This window comes from Zingiber officinale, chromosome 4B (genome assembly GCF_018446385.1).
Source record: "Zingiber officinale cultivar Zhangliang chromosome 4B, Zo_v1.1, whole genome shotgun sequence".
NCBI lineage: Eukaryota > Viridiplantae > Streptophyta > Magnoliopsida > Zingiberales > Zingiberaceae > Zingiber > Zingiber officinale.
The window spans coordinates 83,280,984-83,297,442 of NC_055993.1; the positions used below are offsets into that span (position 1 = coordinate 83,280,984).

A 16,459-nucleotide genomic window follows, 5' to 3' on the forward strand; every position below is an offset into this window, starting at 1 on the left:
AATAAGGGCAAGGGTAAGGAAACGATGGAGGTAGCCCTATCATTGAGGATCAGACTATTGAAAGAATGGACTTTTTAGAATCGTTGCACCAAAGATGAGTTTCTTGACCATAGCATGGTCTCCCGTGTCTTTTGATTTGCCATTGCAAACCATGTAGAAAAGCAATAGAGACTCTTCATCTTCAGTCCATTGTCTTTGTGTAACCATTTTTCTGAGAGATAAGAGTAGAACACGTGAAACAGAAAAGAACACAGTTCAGATTCTTGAGAAATCTTTACAATCGAAATTGAAGATATAAGGGTTTAGATTAAATTATGTATTCATAAAGGATTTAATTAATGTGTGTCTCTTAGAAATGCATGTCATCTTGTTAATACAATTAATCAATAATATAGAGAGATAAATTTTAGAAATTAAATATTAAAATACGTAGGAAAGGATATAATTGACTTATAAAATATGATATTACTTGCATACCCTTAATAATGACCCTAAAAATTTCTAAAAAGTCCATTCTACCTGTTATATTCTAGTTATTTAGCATTGTCCCAAATGTGTGTATCTATATAGCCAAAATCTGGCTAGCTAGAAAATTAATTAAATATTATTAATAATATTTATGTATAACAAATTAATAATTTACCCTTAATGAAATTATTAATTATTCTCACATTTTTTTCTTTTCCTATAGAACTTAAAATTAGCTAGAAAATTTATTGGGAACTTGAAACTAGTTAGAAAATTTGTTAGGAACTCTTAATGGCATTTACCCATAAAAAATTAGTAATTAGTTCTTAATTATACTACTTTTTTTTTATGATGATTTTAATTAGTTTAGAAATAAAATTGATCGTAAAATTGAAAATCACAGCATCACCAAAAACACAAATCAAGAAAATTTGAAGCAGCGAGTGGTCCGTTCCTCCATCGCCTAAGAGCATGGAGACGTTGTATCTTAATCTTAGGGAGGAACAAAAGAAGCTGACGGAGGAAATGAAAGATTTGAAGGGCGAGATGAAAGATTTTCCTCTGTCGAAGATGTATGAGTTGTTTTTAGAATGTGTGAAAGAAGAAGCTGCTCGTAAACTTGTCTCTGTGAATGTGGTTTTCGATAGCTCTTCTGCACAATGATTTTATTTTGAGTTTACATTATGGTGTTGCTTTGTTCTTCTGCGCTATAAATAAAAATATGTTTTATGCTATCATTTAACACGAATTATTTATTTTGAAATTAAGCTTGTAAGATATATATCAATCTAACTAAAAATCCAAAGCTAATATTCGGCTGATCAAAGTGAACAATCAAATCGAACTTATTCAATTAGTACCTTGAATTGTTATTTATGAAAAAAATATTGTAAGTACGGATTTTGGATTGGTTCAAATAAAAAATAAGGGTAAGGGTAAGGAAACGATGGAGGTGGCCCTATCTAATGCCTAAACTGCGATAAATATAATACGGTATAACATTAAGGATCAGACTTTTGAGAGAATGGATATTTTAGAATTGCTGCAGCCAAGATGAGTTTCTTAACAATAGTATGGTCTCCCGTGTCTTTTAGTTTACCATTGCAAATCATGTAGAAGAGCAATTGAGATTCTTCATCTTTAGTCCATTGTCTTTGTGCAACCATTTTTATGAGAGATAAGAGGAGAGCACTTGAAATAGAATTGTACACCATTCATATTTTTGAGAAATCTTTATCATTGAAAATGAAGATATAAGGGTTCAGATTAAATTTTGTCTTCATAAAAGATTTAATCGATATATGTCTTTTAGAAATGCATGTTATCTTGGAAATACAATAAATTAACATAGAGAGATAATTTTTAAAAATTAAATATTAAAATACGTGATAAAGAATATAATTGGCTTATAAAATATGATATTACTAGCATACGTTTAATAATGATCCTAAAAAATTCTAAAAAGTCTATTTTAGTTTGCCAGATTCTAGTCATTTTACATTGTCCCAAATGTGTGTATCTACATGGACAGAATCTGACCAGTTAGAAAATTAATTATTAATTATTCTCACCTTTTTTTCTTGAGAACTTAATTATAAATCTAGTTGGAAATCTTTATAATAAAAAATAAAAATATAAGAATTCAGATTAAATTAATTATGTATTCTTATAGGATTTAATCAATAAATGTCTCTTAGAAGATACAATGAATCATTAATATAGAGACTACCCTCAAAATTACTAAAAAATTAATTTGAACTTGTCAGGTTCTAACCATTTACCGCTTTTCTTTCGAGAAATCTTAAAATTAAATATGCCTTTTGAAAATTACGTCATTTTAAGTGCGATACTTAAAAATCTTGCTACGATGACACCGAGACTATCTGCGATGACAATATCATACATATGCTTTTGCAATTGCAGAAAGAAGAAAAGATAGAGAACAAATCGGCGTAGAAGAAAAAAGAATAGTGTAAAGGGATTGATCTTCTCCTTCCAAGTTCCTGGCTTTCAGATCGTCCATGAAGCAGATCTCTTCACAGGAGGCTTCATGGCCCTGTCCTCCTCCAAAGAGATCATGCCGAGATGCGAAGGGTCTTCGAGCATCATTTTCGCTACCAAGTAGCCCGCGATGGACCATGTCTGGAACTTCCTCGCTTGTTTGCCGACGTATCGGCCTGTCTTGCCGTCGTAGTACTCGGGCCAGCCGTCCTTGGACAGCCTGCTTTCTGCGAGATCGATCGCTCGTTGGGCAATTTGGGGACGGCCGGTTTTGATGCATGCGGCAGTGAAGAGCCAGAGGAGCACTGCGACGAACATCAGCAAACTGCCATGAGAAACGCATCGAAGCTCAAATCTGCAAGTCGATGAGAGGGAAGGTCACTCACCTGGCCAACTTCCTCCATTGTGGTAGCTCCATCTGGTGTTTTTAGGGTCGCACCCTGTCACAATCCGCCATTCGTGACCCTCCAAAGCAGGGTACGCAATCTTCAGCGGCATCTCGCCGACGAGCTCCTCCCATCTTTCTTCCAGAAGGTCCATGATCGCCGCCGATTGCTCCGGAGTCGCGAGCGAAGACAGAATCGCAATGCAGTTGCCGAGCGCAAACCATCTGAAGTCCATTCTCGCGGGGCTCACATTCCCGATGAAGTACCCACCGCGGTTCGGCATGAAGTCGAAGATCCAATCGGGGATGGAGTCCGGAATGACGTTGAACTTGTTCACCGCCGTGTGAGAGTACTCCTCTGTTTTGTATCTGTAAATGACGTTGAGCTGCTGGAAATCAAGCCAGAAATAGTTCCGCATGTGGTAGCTCAGGGCGTGCAGGCGTTTCACGATTCTCTCTATGAATTCCTTCCCTTCGGAGTCTTGTTTGAGCATCGATAGAGCACATCTCAATGACATGAAGAACAGGGCTTGGATTTCGATAGGATAGCCATAAACTCCCTGCGAGATCGGTTTTGTCAATAGAGCGCGGCAGTAAAGTGAAGCAGAATCAAAGGTTTGACCTACCATTCTCCGATCGATCATTGAGCATCCATCGGCGCAGAGCAAGGTCGGGAATGTTTCGAAGCCTTCGGACAAACACAAGGCTAGTATGAGCCTCATCCCTCTCTGGCACTCCGGTGATTCTGCCAGAGTCATGTCGCCTGTGGCTTTTGTGTACGCCCGGAGAAGAATGATCCACCAGAAACCGGAGTCCACAGGCGCAACCCTTCCGATTGCGCTCTCGCCGAAATCTGCGGTCAAATTGTCGTTTTTCCTTATAGGATCGTGGCGAACTTTGAAGCTCGCAGGCATCACACCTTCCCCGAGCTTGAATCGATCGATCCTCTTCTCCCACCCTTGGAGGTGGAGAGTCTTCAGGAGGAAATTTTTCACTATGTCGTTCTCTCCGTTCATCAGGAAAGCCATGGCACTTGGCACAAAATCACGGACGAAAACCTGCGTTTGAGAGGGGAAAGGAGATTGATTTTGATTTGGATCCCCAAATCAAGCGATCAAAAAACAAACAAATTTTCAGAATGGAAGAGGTGAAGTCTGGCGATTTAGGAATCGAAAAAGGATAGGTTTGATCTGCCCTTATCCATCGTGATATGGAAACCCTAGCAATAGTCTGTTACCTGATCATAATTGAGGACCTCTTCCGATGTGTGATCCAGAGCGGCGATGGTGCCCACCGGCTGGCTGCGGAAGAGCACGATGGACTTCCGGAGCGCGTCCCAGGCCTCCGCGAACATCGGGTGCGGCTCGAACGAGTGGTGCCCCAACGAGGACGGCGAGTCCAGAACAGATCTCAGGCCTCCGAGGGAGAAAATGCTCTCGACGCTGTCGACCTGCCGGAGACTCCCCCCGGCCAAGTGCTCGCTGAGCGAGCGCTCGTCGAACGACCTCTTCCGCTCGATCTTGATCCGCGGCCGATCGGGAAGCCGCGCCAGGTCGAGGTCGTCTGCCTCCGTGATCGAGGCGCGCGAGTCAACCTTGCGCAGTCCCATCGCGTCGCGCCGCCCGTTCTCCACTACTTCCACCATTCGCGAGGGAGGCATCCGCGACGATCTGCATCGATCCGACGCATTAACCTCCATATCCATAGAAAAAATCACAAATTTTCACAAGAAAACCGAAAAAAAAAAGAATCAAATTTCTTCATCAAGACAGCCCAAATCTTACAATCGCACAAAAAAAACGCCGAGGAAAACAAATCCGCGAGAAGAAAGAGAAGAAACAAACCTAGAAGATGCAGAGCAAGGCAAGAGGGGACGAAGAAGAATCGATAAAACAGAGAGGAAAGAAGGGGATCAAAGAGAAGAGGGAGCAATTTATAGAGAAGGTAGAAAAGTGGAAGAGAAAAAAAGGAGGGAATGGAGCCGGTTCTTCCAATTTGGCTGTTCTAAATGCGACGGGCCATAGCCGGTAAAAGGCCAGCGGTCGGGATGACCCTGCGTTGACTTCTATTGACTCGCTGGCTACTCCCGGTTTCCCTTCCCCCAGATTAGTGCTAATAAATCGCGATTTCCTGGGTAATTGTCGACTTTGCGTGGTTCGGGGCGCACTTAAAGGGTTTCCGGGCCCACCGAATCCGATCCGGATTGGGATCCTGTCTCTTTTGCCTTATTGATCAAGTGGATAATTAATTGGAAATTACAAAATTAAGATCGATTGATTTTCGTAAGATTAGTTGAAATGTCAATTATTATAAAGATTATAATAAAGTATCATTTGTAAACGCTATTCTCATTTATCCACTACTAATAAATACTGGCAATTGAAAGTGATGGAAAAGCTTTTATTATTTTCGATTTCAGATCATTGTCAATAAGGAAAGGTTCGTGTTTATCGTTATTGAAATATTTTTTTGACAGTTTTTAAATACGACCCTTATTTTTATTATCTTGATATATACAATTTACATGTAAAAAAATGTTATAATAATTTAGATTAAATTTATATAATTTTAATAAAATTGATAAAGAATATTTTTATATAATAATTTTGATTAGATTAAAATACTTTTTTTCTACATTATAATAATAATTAGGATAAAATTATTTTTAAAATAAAAGTAGAATAAAATACTTTTTTTTTTTTGAAAAAATGAGTTTTCCTTTTCACTATAAAAATAAGAGATGGCTCTTTCCCTACTTTTGACTTTATCCAAAATAGATAACAGGAATAAAAGAAAACGAAAAGAAGAATAAAGAAAGACTCACAAAGTGTGGACATGAACTTTGTCAACAGTCAATATCTAAAGTTGGCCAACATCAAAGTCCACGTTGGCAACAACCTAAAAATGTGGCAATCGATATTAAACTTTTAAATGAAAGACATATTTAATAAATTGACCAAGGCCAACTACCCAATTGACTTTCGAATAATCTACTTAACTTATCTAGCTCAACCATCTATCAATTTAGCTACTCAAATATACATAACAAAAAACAAAAAGAAAATGGATTTTTTTTTTCAAAATTAAATGAAAACTAAAAAAGCATATAGAATGGCACTGCAAGAAGCCAATCCCACCAAGATCATGATGTTTCCTTCCCATTTCATCTTAAAGTTGGAAAGAATTGATATATTTCCTTCAAGTTTGACCGAATAAATACAGAGAGAGAGAGAGGTGCAGATTGTTCAACAAAGGCATCCGATTTTGACTTCCATCCAAGTAAACATAACGTGTAACATGCAACGACAAGTGCACGAAATGAACAATTACTTACCAAGTCCACTTTCTTATATATATAATTAAGTTATCCTCGCCCAGTTTTTTCTTTTTTCCATTTTTTTTATTTAGTTTTTTAAGCCGGTGGTTAAACCATTTATAAGTATACTTTTATAATTTAGGAGTTTATTGATAGTATTCAGTAAAATAAAAAATAAAAAATTATTTTAGGTGCTCATAAAATATGCGACATAAAATGTGCGGGATATAAACTCCATCTGAGACTCTCACAAATATTCGGATATTCGAATCATTTCTGTAAACCTCACACATCCAGTAGGAGATAGGAGTCAGACACCCTATTAATCCCACAAATGACAAGACTAAAAGAAGATTAGTTTGATTGTTTTAAATATAAGTGACCTCGATATATATATTTTTTGTGTGTGTTTGGAATTAATTAATTCTTATGAGGAAGAAAGGAGGGACAAAGAATGTCAATCTGTTTATTTAAGGACTGCATCTTTTTCTTCGCTCTCCTTTAATAACAAAGAATTTATGGAATTGAATAACTCACCTTGCTTTAAATTCAAATTAATGAGCAAGGTTAATTGCTATTTTTAATTTTTCTTCCTAGTTTTTTTCCCACCATTTTATTTGAAGCACTATAACGTTTTCTTAAAAAAAAAAATAAGAAACCATCTACTGATTAATTTATGGATTTTTCAGTAAATTTATTTATTTCCCGTATTAATAATGGAGAGCAAATCAACGGCTGCCCTCTTTATTAAATAAGTCTGATGATTGAAAATATGTGTGTTTTTTGTTCATAATCTTATGTGGTTTTACCCAACTAATTTTAAAGGCAGATGATATTTCTCCTAATTAATTTAATCGGATAAATCTAGAGCACAAGTTATACCATAAGTTAGTGGAAGTCTTACATGTCACCTGGTGCTGCACGATATCGTCGGCGGGTATCCTCACACTAAGGGGGCATTTGGTTCGGGTAAGGGAATGAGAATAGGAATGATTACAAATATTTATGAAATGGGAATGATTCCCGTATCCCCATATTACTCAGTAATAGTCCATTCCTATATTTAGAGGAATGAATCCGTGAGTCCCACCATTATTTCCCCAAACCAAGCACCAAATTTCATTCCATTCTCATTCCAAACCCCCCAAACAAGCAGCCCCTTCATTCTAAAGCTTCGAATGAACACTAGAACTACATCAACGATTGAATACAATAAGGTAGATGGTCCTAATGCTTATCATTGAGTTAATGAAGCCAAAGGGCCGACGATCTTCCTTTCATCGTTTTCCCTTCTCTATATCCTTCAAAGAATCGACTAAACTGTGAACCTCGATCATCGTCATCCAGAGTTTCTGAGACAACAACCTTCCATATAAAAAAAACCAAACATCAGAATAAACATGAAATATGAAAACTGACTTAAGATGTTGTAAAGAACACAGGCAAATCTTAGTAGCAAAGGCAATCGATAAATTTTTTTCGACAACAAGGTCATATATATTTCAGACATGTTGATACTTAAAAGGGGGATGCTTAGAACATGTCAGCGTAAAGTCCACCGGTGCGATTATATGCTAACGACGGAAGATGCATAAAGCAAGTAAACATATGCTAGCAATATAAAGTGTCTTGTGCAAGATACTGAATGAGTCCATCACTACTGAAATAAACATTGCATATTGTCTCAGTATCTCACTAATAGACACAAATAGTGTCAATGTCTAGGAATAAACTGTTAAATATTGGAGCATCATTGTCATAACTGTCAAGATAGAGGATCTTATTCTCTAATATATAAAATATATCAGCTTGAGAAACCTTTTTATTGGAAGAGTTTACGCATACTAGTAAAAATTTATACTCGAATTTAATGTATTTAGCGGGCTTACTTAAAGGGTGAAACTTTTGTAGAATACTGCCATGCAGCAACTTGGTTACTGATAAAGACTTATTAAATGGTTTGTGAATTTGCCCTTACACTAATATTTGAGCAAAGGATAAGAAAACAAGCCAGATTAAACCAGCTTCTGCGGGATAATGTAATTGGGACAAGAGATAAAGATGAATGATGATTCAGCTACTGACAATTAAATAGTCAAAAAATTTAACAAAGAAATTTGAATGATAGTAATGGGTAACAAAATGATACAATGAATTAGTAATTGAAAAATGGGCTTTACATTGCTGAATGCAAGTATGTACTTACTATGTTGTATTCCTCATTTCCATCCTAGACCAGAAGTTCGGACAGTCTCGATCTTGTACTGAATTCAAATGAATCAACAAAATCTCCCCATTGATAGTACAAGTCCATTTACATTTTCTCAGCATACGCTCTCAATTATATATGAATAAAATTCAGCATTTATCACTATATAGGATGCACATTTCAGTTCATCCCTCATATAGAAATTCTCCAGATCATGACAAATAGTTCACATTTCAGTTAGGAATTAAGATTCCTTAACCATATCTGTGACTTTTTCAACCTGTGTCATAATGATATTTTTACAAATTTACTATCTTTATTCTTGTGTGAGGTAGGATTCATGTAGTAGTGATAGTATTGATCTTCAAGGAACTCAGAGTGAAAAGAACACATACTCTATTTCGTATTTGGAAGGGAACTTTCTGTATTTGTCAGCATTTATCTTAGCAATCAGTATTGGTTCATTAAACTGAGCCAGAAATGGAGCAGCTGCATCCAACTGCAAAATAGACAAAATGACAATGTTATACACATGGAAATCATAACAGCAAATGCTTTGAGTTGAGTTCTAGGATAGTAATTTAATATCTTAAATTGGATTCTGATCTCGAGCCTTCAAGGCAAGTGTCCACATATGGACAAAAAGAAGCCTTCCAAGCATAAAGCTACTGAGATTCTACTGCATTTTGGATTTTATGGTGAAGTATTTAATGAGGAACTTAGTATGATGATTGAATGAGATTATAGCACTAAAATGGAAAGATGTAAATTGTCAAAATAATGATCTAGCTAAATACTAAACCCAAACTATGTGAAGGTTGATTAAGCTATATATGTACTTGCTTCATGGCATGCATAAACCTAATACTTTAAGAATCATTTGCTTAAAATGATTTCCCTCCTGAATTCCTTCCTGATTTGGCCACTATGGACAAATTGTCATTACAAGACACCAAATCACGTACTTGCATCGCCAAGGTATAGTAGTCAACGAAAAGAAGAGAAATTTTCATTTTTATGCAAGCCATAATCATCCAGAAAACCTATATATCATTACAGATTCTGTTAGCAAACTCTAATCAAGGTTTTTATATCTAAAATGATTGAGGGATGTTCATAGCAAAAGATCGGCAAATCACAACAATGTGACTCTAGAAACTATTTGGTAGGTTATTGATTGAATCCAAGCATAACAGAATATCGAATGGGGCTTCGTCCCTCAACGTAAACACAATCTTTCGCCCCTAATATGAAATTAGGGGCTTCATCCCCGGTTCGAATTACACTTGCAAAAAAGAATAAAATAAAAGTAACTCCCTTCCATCAGATCCACTGCTCGGTCAAACGCAAAAATAGTAGAAGGGAAAAAAAAAGCAAGAAAAAGATGAACTTTGGTAGGGACGCATACCTCGGGAGCAAGCCGCCTGCGGTGGCCACACCGAGAGGGTGTAGAAATCGACGAGGATGTGGTCCAAAGCGGAGATCGTACGGTCAAATTTCTTGTCGTCGAGTGGGATGGCCACAGTATATAAAAATCGGCCAAGACGTAGTTTAGGTGGTCTTGACGCCTAGATGAGATTTGACGTTTCTAGACATCGATTAATAAGTGGAATTATCTAAGCATTGTAAAAATAGCTTAGAATTTTTATAATTTTTTTTTTATTTGAACTTCTAAATTTAAAATTTAATTTCAAAAAATAAAATTGAAATGTAACCCTTTGCATTGAGCTTAAGTTTTATAAACTTTAACACCCTGTTTGGAAATAACTTAAGTCATGGAATTGAATTGAATTCCATTATGAATTGAATTCCATAAGGAATTGAATTCAATTCTCATGTTTGGAATGAATTGTAACTTAAGTTATGGAATTCTTATATTTTACCATTTTATCCTTCTCTCTTTTTTCTTTTCTTTTCTTACAAAGAAGAGAGAATGAGGGCACAATGGACATAATATGGAGAATTGAATTCCCTATCTAAATCACACATAAAGATGTGTGATTTACTTTTGCCTTGTTTGATGGAATTGGAATTGAATTCCATATCAATTCTTAGCTAAAAAATCATTCTAAAGCATGGAATTCAATTCCAATTCTAAAAGAAATTAAATTCCATATCATTCCAAACAGGCCGTAAACTTTAATCCAATCAGAAAATTGATTTGTTGATTTATCTAACAGCTAGCACCAAACTTTATCTTCATCGTACTGAGTATTCAGAGCTGAAGAAATCAGAGCGAATGAAGAAGCTCACATTTTAGAAAAATAAGAGAGTTAAAGGATGGAGAAATTGATTTGAAGAAAAATTTATTTATTAATCAAAGCCTCTGTAAGTACTCCGGGTTGGTTTTGATTTGGTCAACTAAGTCAAGTTAGGTCCTGTTGTGTTTGAGTTTAGAAATACAAAAGTCGAGCGGAAGACGTAGTAGACGAGAAGGATGACACGGGAAGCGAGTCTACGGGCTTTATGTATCCGAGAAACGAGAAGCTATGGAAGAGTACACCGGTGGACGAGAATGACACGCGCGACATATCCAAGGGACAAGAAGCCGATGTAAGTACCCCGTGGTAGTTTTGATGTGATCAACCAAGTCAAGTTAGGTCCTGTTGTGTTTTTAACCCTTGTGTCTAAGAGCATCCACATCAATTTCCCTATCACTATATCTAAAATTTAGGGTAAATAACTTACTTTATTAAATTTAGACCGGCAATTTACCAAAGGGCGCATGTAGAGATCTAAATTTATCAAAAGACGTACGCTACTTTGGTATTTACCAAAGAATACACTTTTTTAAGTACATTTCCTATTTTACCCATCTAACAATTTGACTTTTTAGGGGTGAGCAAAAATTCGAAAAAACTGAATTAACCGAATTAACCGAACCGAACCAACCGAATTTAGAAATTTGGTTTTCGGTTTTCGGTTTTTTTTTGAAAATTTGATTCGGTTTTCGATTAATTCGGTTCGGTTTCGGTTTTGAATTTTGTAATTCGGTTAAACCGAATAAAAATATTATTTTAATTAATTTTTATTTTAAAATATAATTAATTAAATAATTTTTTTTTAAGGTAAAACCGAATAGGGATTTAAAATTCGGTTAATTCGGTCAATTCGGTCGAAAATCGAATTAACGGATATCTTATCGATTCGGTCGGTTCAGTTTCATAGGGAAATTCGGTCGGTTCGGTTGGTTGAAAAGAAATTCGATTTATTCGATTTTCGGGCTATTCGGTTTGATTTTGACCGAATGCTCACCCCTATGACTTTTTCTACCATTTTTCTTTTGTTCACTATATTTCTCTCTCTTATCTTTTTTGTATCGACAGAACATATAAATAACATTAGTCAATTTTTTTAATAATATTTTAATACATTTGAAGAAGCAAAAAAAAAATGAATAGCATATCTGAACTCCTTGTAATTTTAGAAATCCACTGGAACTAAAATGAGTATAATCGGAGCTCTCTAGGTCGATAAGTGGGTTTCGGTCAAAACCCACTGATGGACCTAGAGAGCTCCGATCGCACCCATTTCAGTTTCTATAGATTTCTAAAATTGCAAGGAATTCAAATATGATGCCCATTATTTATTTTGACTTTTCATAGATGTTAACATGCAAAATCAAAGAATCGACAAAAAACCTCAGGTTGGGCCTGATATGGAATCATATCAGGTCCAACGTCGGCTTGATATCATTCCATATTAGGCCCAATGTGGGCCTGATATGAGTCCATATCAGGCTCAACGTGGGCTTTTTTACCGATTCTTTGATTTTACATGTTAACATCTATGAAAAGCCAAAATAAATAATGGACACCATATTTGAACTCCTTGCAATTTTAGAAATCCATAGAAACTGAAATGGGTGCGATCGGAGCTCTCTAGGTTTATCAGTGGATTTTGACCGAAACCCACTATCGACCTAAAGAGCTCCGATTGCACCTATTTCAGTTTCTATGGATTTCTAAAATTGCAAGGAGTTCAAATATGGTGTCTATTATTTATTTTAACTTTTTATAGATATTAACATGTAAAATCAAAGAATTGGTAAAAAAAATCCACGTTGGGCCTGATATGGACTCATATAAGACCCAACGTAGGCTTGATATGGAATGCTATCAGGCTCATGTTGGGCCTGATATGAAATGATATCAGGCTCATGTTGGGCCTGATATGAAATCATATCAGGCCTATCGTGGACTACTGGTATTGGAAGTAATTTCTGGAAAGGTTCCATATTCTGAAGAACATACCCAACTTTTTAATGTGGTGAGTTGAGACCGCACTAACTGTATCTTGTATCTTGTATCTTGTATCTTGTATCTTGTATCTTTGTTCTTCTTTTTGATATTTTTTTCTCATCATTTCTTTAGCCTTTTCAGAAGTTTTAGTGAAAATCTCATCATTTTGGATGGTTAGATATGCACTGTTGTCTAAGGTGTCAACTTTTCTGTAATAATAGGTTGTAGAGTACCTTAGTGGCAATGGCACTGCTAGTTCTTTGATTCAATCCACTTTGAAATTGCACAAAGACGGGGACCTAGATATCCTTTGTAAGGTAATCCAACATTGCATCAATCCTGATCCAAGCAAGAGGCCAAGTATGAAGGAAGTCACTTCCATATTACGGGAGGTGATTTCAATTTCACCTGAAGCAACTTCTCCAAGACTTTCTCCCCTTTGGTGGGCTGAACTTGAGATCCTGTCAGTTGAAGCGAGTTGATCTGAAATCTATAACATGCTCCAAAGATGAATCCTTTTGTCCACTTATTCATCAACTTTATGATACATTCATAGCCCTTTGCAGTAGGTGGTTGAATGTGCATATACTTAAGGAGATGCATCGTCCGACTTTTTTTTAGCCATTCTTATGGTTGTGAACAAGGGGAGTTCTTCTGCAATCTGCGAGTTTTGTGAGAAACTAAGGTGTGTCAAAGTCGATCTCATAAGAACTAAAATATGTATAACCCACGTTGGGCCTGATATGATTTCATATCATGTCCACGTTTAGGGCTTGATATGATTTCATAACAGGCCCAACGTGAGCTTTTTTGATGATTTTTTGACTTTATATACTAATATCTATTAAAAGTTGAAATAAATAATGGACATCATATCTCAACTCCTTGTAATTTTAGAAATTCACTGGAACTAAAATGAGTGTAATCGGAGCTCTCTAGCTCGATCCACTCCACAAAGGATTCTTTGCAACAAATATTCTCTTATCGGGCGCTTGAACCGGTCTGAGTACCGGAGTCAGTTGACGCCTAGACTTGATCTGGGTGCATGGACACTGTCAACTCCGAAGTTGATCGTTTTCTTGTCTGGTAGCTTGGATGATACTCTGATCATCCAGAGTTGAGCTCACTCGACCCCAACTCTGACCTTCTTCTTGAACAGTTTTCCTCCCTAGTTTCTTGTCTCTCAGAAGAGCTATGCATGTCTTTTTCATTCGTCGGTGTACTCTTCTACAGCTCCTCATCTCTTAGATGCACCGAACTCATCGACTCGCTTCTTGTGTCATCCTTCTAGCTTGTTGTGTCTTCCGCTCAACTTCTTGTGTTCCTAAGTCCCTACACAATTAGACACAAGGAATCAAAATCGTAGAACCTAACTTAATTTAGTTGATCACATCAAAATTAACTTAGGATATTTACAATCTCTCCCTTTTTGATGTGCATTAACTCAAGCTAAGTTAGGATAAAACAAACAATTAAATAATTTAAAAATTAAATACAAGTAAAAATATGAAATTTTATACCTCTCCGACTCTCCCTTAACTTAATCCATTTAATTTTTCTCCTTTTAATCATATAAAAATATATATTAGGAAAAACATGTAAAAAATTAGAAAAATATTGGAAAAATTTTATAAGGGTTTTAAATAGAGTATTTAAGAACATGTCTTTTTACTGAATTATTTTTCCAAAACAACTATTTTTACCGATTAATTCTCTATGTTTATAAAAATAATTTTAAAAATAATTTTTAAGTTTAAAAAATCCTTGAAAATTTTATCAATATTAAACATAAGTATTTGAACTATAAGAAAAAATTTTACAAATAAAATAATTTTATTTTATCCAGAATAAATAATTTTTAATTAAAATTAATTGGTAAAAAATCCTGAAAATAGTTATTTTTTAATATAAATAATTAAAATTAGGTTTTAAAATTTAAAAATCCTGCTGATTTTTTTAAAACATTCAAAATATAATAGCTTTCAGCCAAAAAATCAAAATTTTCAAAATTAATCTCAGAAAAATTTTAAATATTAAAATTATATTTTTTGATAAAAAATTCTTAAAAAATTATATGTGTCAAAAAAACTTGAAAGTTTTTAATCTAATAGAAAACATAATTCATTATGATGGAAAAATTTAGTTTTTTTTTTAAATTCAATTTTTGAAATATTTTTAAAATTTAAAATACATTTTTAGAAAGAAAGATTTTAAAAAATAATATAACAGTCCAACAATTTCAAAAAAATTTCGTTAGCAAATAATATCTCTATTTTTCATAGAAAAAAATCAATAAAAAATAAGAACAAAAAATTTATGAAATAATTAATTTTACTAACAATGTAAAAAATTAAACTAAATTAAATTTAAGCAATCATATAAAATTAATTCAACAGGATAAGCATGATTTATTAACCCAAAATAAATTTCTATATTTTTCAGAAATTTTCTTAGAATATTATTTATATACACTTTTACAATTTAACCCCTATGAAATTTTATACCTTGCCCTTAACTTAATCCCTCTAATTTTTCTCTTTTTGATCACATAAAAAAAAAATATTAGAAAAACTATGAAAAAAGTTAGAGAAATATTGGAAAAATTTTCTAAGGGTTTTAAAAAGAGTATTTAAGAACATGTCTTTTTACCGAATTATTTTTCCAAAACAACTATTTTTATCAATTAATTCTCTATTTTTTAAAAAATAATTTGAAAAATTATTTTTAAGTTTAAAAAAATCCTAAATTTTTTGTCAATATTAAACATAAGTATTTAAACCATAAGAAAAATTTTCACAAATAAAATAATTTTATTTTATCCAGAATAAATAATTTTTAAATAGAATAGTTATTTTTTAATATAAATACTTAAAATTAGATTTAGAATTTTAAAAATCCTACTGATTTTTTTAAACATTCAAAATATAATGGTTTCTAACCAAAATATTAGGAATTTTAAAATTAATCTCAGAAAGATTTTAAATATTAAAATTGTATTTTTTTGATAAAAAATTATATAAGTGTCAAAAAATTCAAAAAATTTTAATCTAATAGAAAACATAATTCATTATGATGGAAAAATTTATCTTTTTTTTTTAATTTAATTTTTGAAATATTTTTAATCCTTAAAATTTATTTTTAGAAAGAAAGATTTTAAAAATAATATAACGATCAAACAATTTTAAAAATTTTCTATTAGCAAATAATATCTTTATTTTTATAGAAAAAATTCAATAAAATATAAGAACAAAAAATTTATGAAATAATTAATTTTACTAAAAATGTAAAAAGTAAACTAAATTAAATTTAAGCAATTATATACAATTAATTTAACAAGATAAGCATGATTTATTAACCTAAAATAAATTTTTACCTACTTGATTTATTAGAAATTTTCTTGAAATATTATTTATATACACTTTTACAATTTAACCCCTATGATTTCTTAAATATCAATTAAGTCCTATAAAATATGAATATGCGACAACGTTCAAATTTGAGCATGTATAATTCTTTTTCAATAGTTTTTTTTTATTTTAAATTTTCCATTTGAAAGTTCTAATGGGCATGCATTAGCTACGTTAAGTTTTAATTCAATGTCGCTTTTTTAAATTCACGTACTTAGTTCGTAGTTTTCATAAAGATCTAGATAATAATTTTACTGCATCATAAAGTTGATCAGAAGGGAGGTTACATACCTCACTTACCATGTCAGATTTATAATTTGACGCTCCTCTTTCATCGATGCTCTCGATGCTCATCTCGGACAAACTTTCATCATCATCTTCTTCTTGGTGACTTATCATTAGTATAAGTCTGACGTATGCGTTGATATCAGA

The 16,459-nt window shown here is 33.8% G+C and overlaps 2 protein-coding genes across 2 annotated transcripts; both read right to left on the reverse strand.

Moving 5' to 3' along the window:
• Nucleotides 1-2,365: 2,365 nt before the first annotated feature.
• Nucleotides 2,366-4,838, reverse strand: LOC121975320 (probable alkaline/neutral invertase D). Its single transcript, XM_042526897.1, has 5 exons — nt 4,699-4,838; nt 4,092-4,524; nt 3,481-3,912; nt 2,856-3,414; nt 2,366-2,774 (listed from the first exon to the last, which is right to left on the reverse strand). The coding sequence occupies exons 2-5, from the start codon at nt 4,512-4,514 to the stop codon at nt 2,479-2,481; spliced, it is 1,710 nt and encodes a 569-aa protein (XP_042382831.1). The 5' UTR covers nt 4,515-4,524; nt 4,699-4,838; the 3' UTR covers nt 2,366-2,478.
• Nucleotides 4,839-7,107: 2,269 nt separating this feature from the next.
• LOC121978346 lies at nt 7,108-13,223 on the reverse strand. Its single transcript, XM_042530706.1, has 4 exons — nt 13,029-13,223; nt 9,788-9,967; nt 8,775-8,878; nt 7,108-7,535 (listed from the first exon to the last, which is right to left on the reverse strand). The coding sequence occupies exons 1-4, from the start codon at nt 13,221-13,223 to the stop codon at nt 7,448-7,450; spliced, it is 567 nt and encodes a 188-aa protein (XP_042386640.1). The 3' UTR covers nt 7,108-7,447.
• Nucleotides 13,224-16,459: the final 3,236 nt, after the last annotated feature.

Coding starts and splice junctions, on each gene's coding strand:
- LOC121975320 (XM_042526897.1), bottom strand. CDS start 4,514: ATGCCTCCCTCGCGAATGGTGGAAGTAGTGGAGAACGGGCGGCGCGAC. Junction 3,913..4,091: donor AGGTCCTCAATTATGATCAG/GTAACAGACTAT, acceptor TCTCAAACGCAG/GTTTTCGTCCGTGATTTTGT. Junction 3,415..3,480: donor CAATGATCGATCGGAGAATG/GTAGGTCAAACC, acceptor CCGATCTCGCAG/GGAGTTTATGGCTATCCTAT.
- LOC121978346 (XM_042530706.1), bottom strand. CDS start 13,223: ATGCATCTCCTTAAGTATATGCACATTCAACCACCTACTGCAAAGGGC. Junction 9,968..13,028: donor TCTTGGAGAAGTTGCTTCAG/GTGAAATTGAAA, acceptor ATCGATGTCTAG/AAACGTCAAATCTCATCTAG. Junction 7,536..8,774: donor CCTTCCAAATACGAAATAGA/GTATGTGTTCTT, acceptor TTTATATGGAAG/GTTGTTGTCTCAGAAACTCT.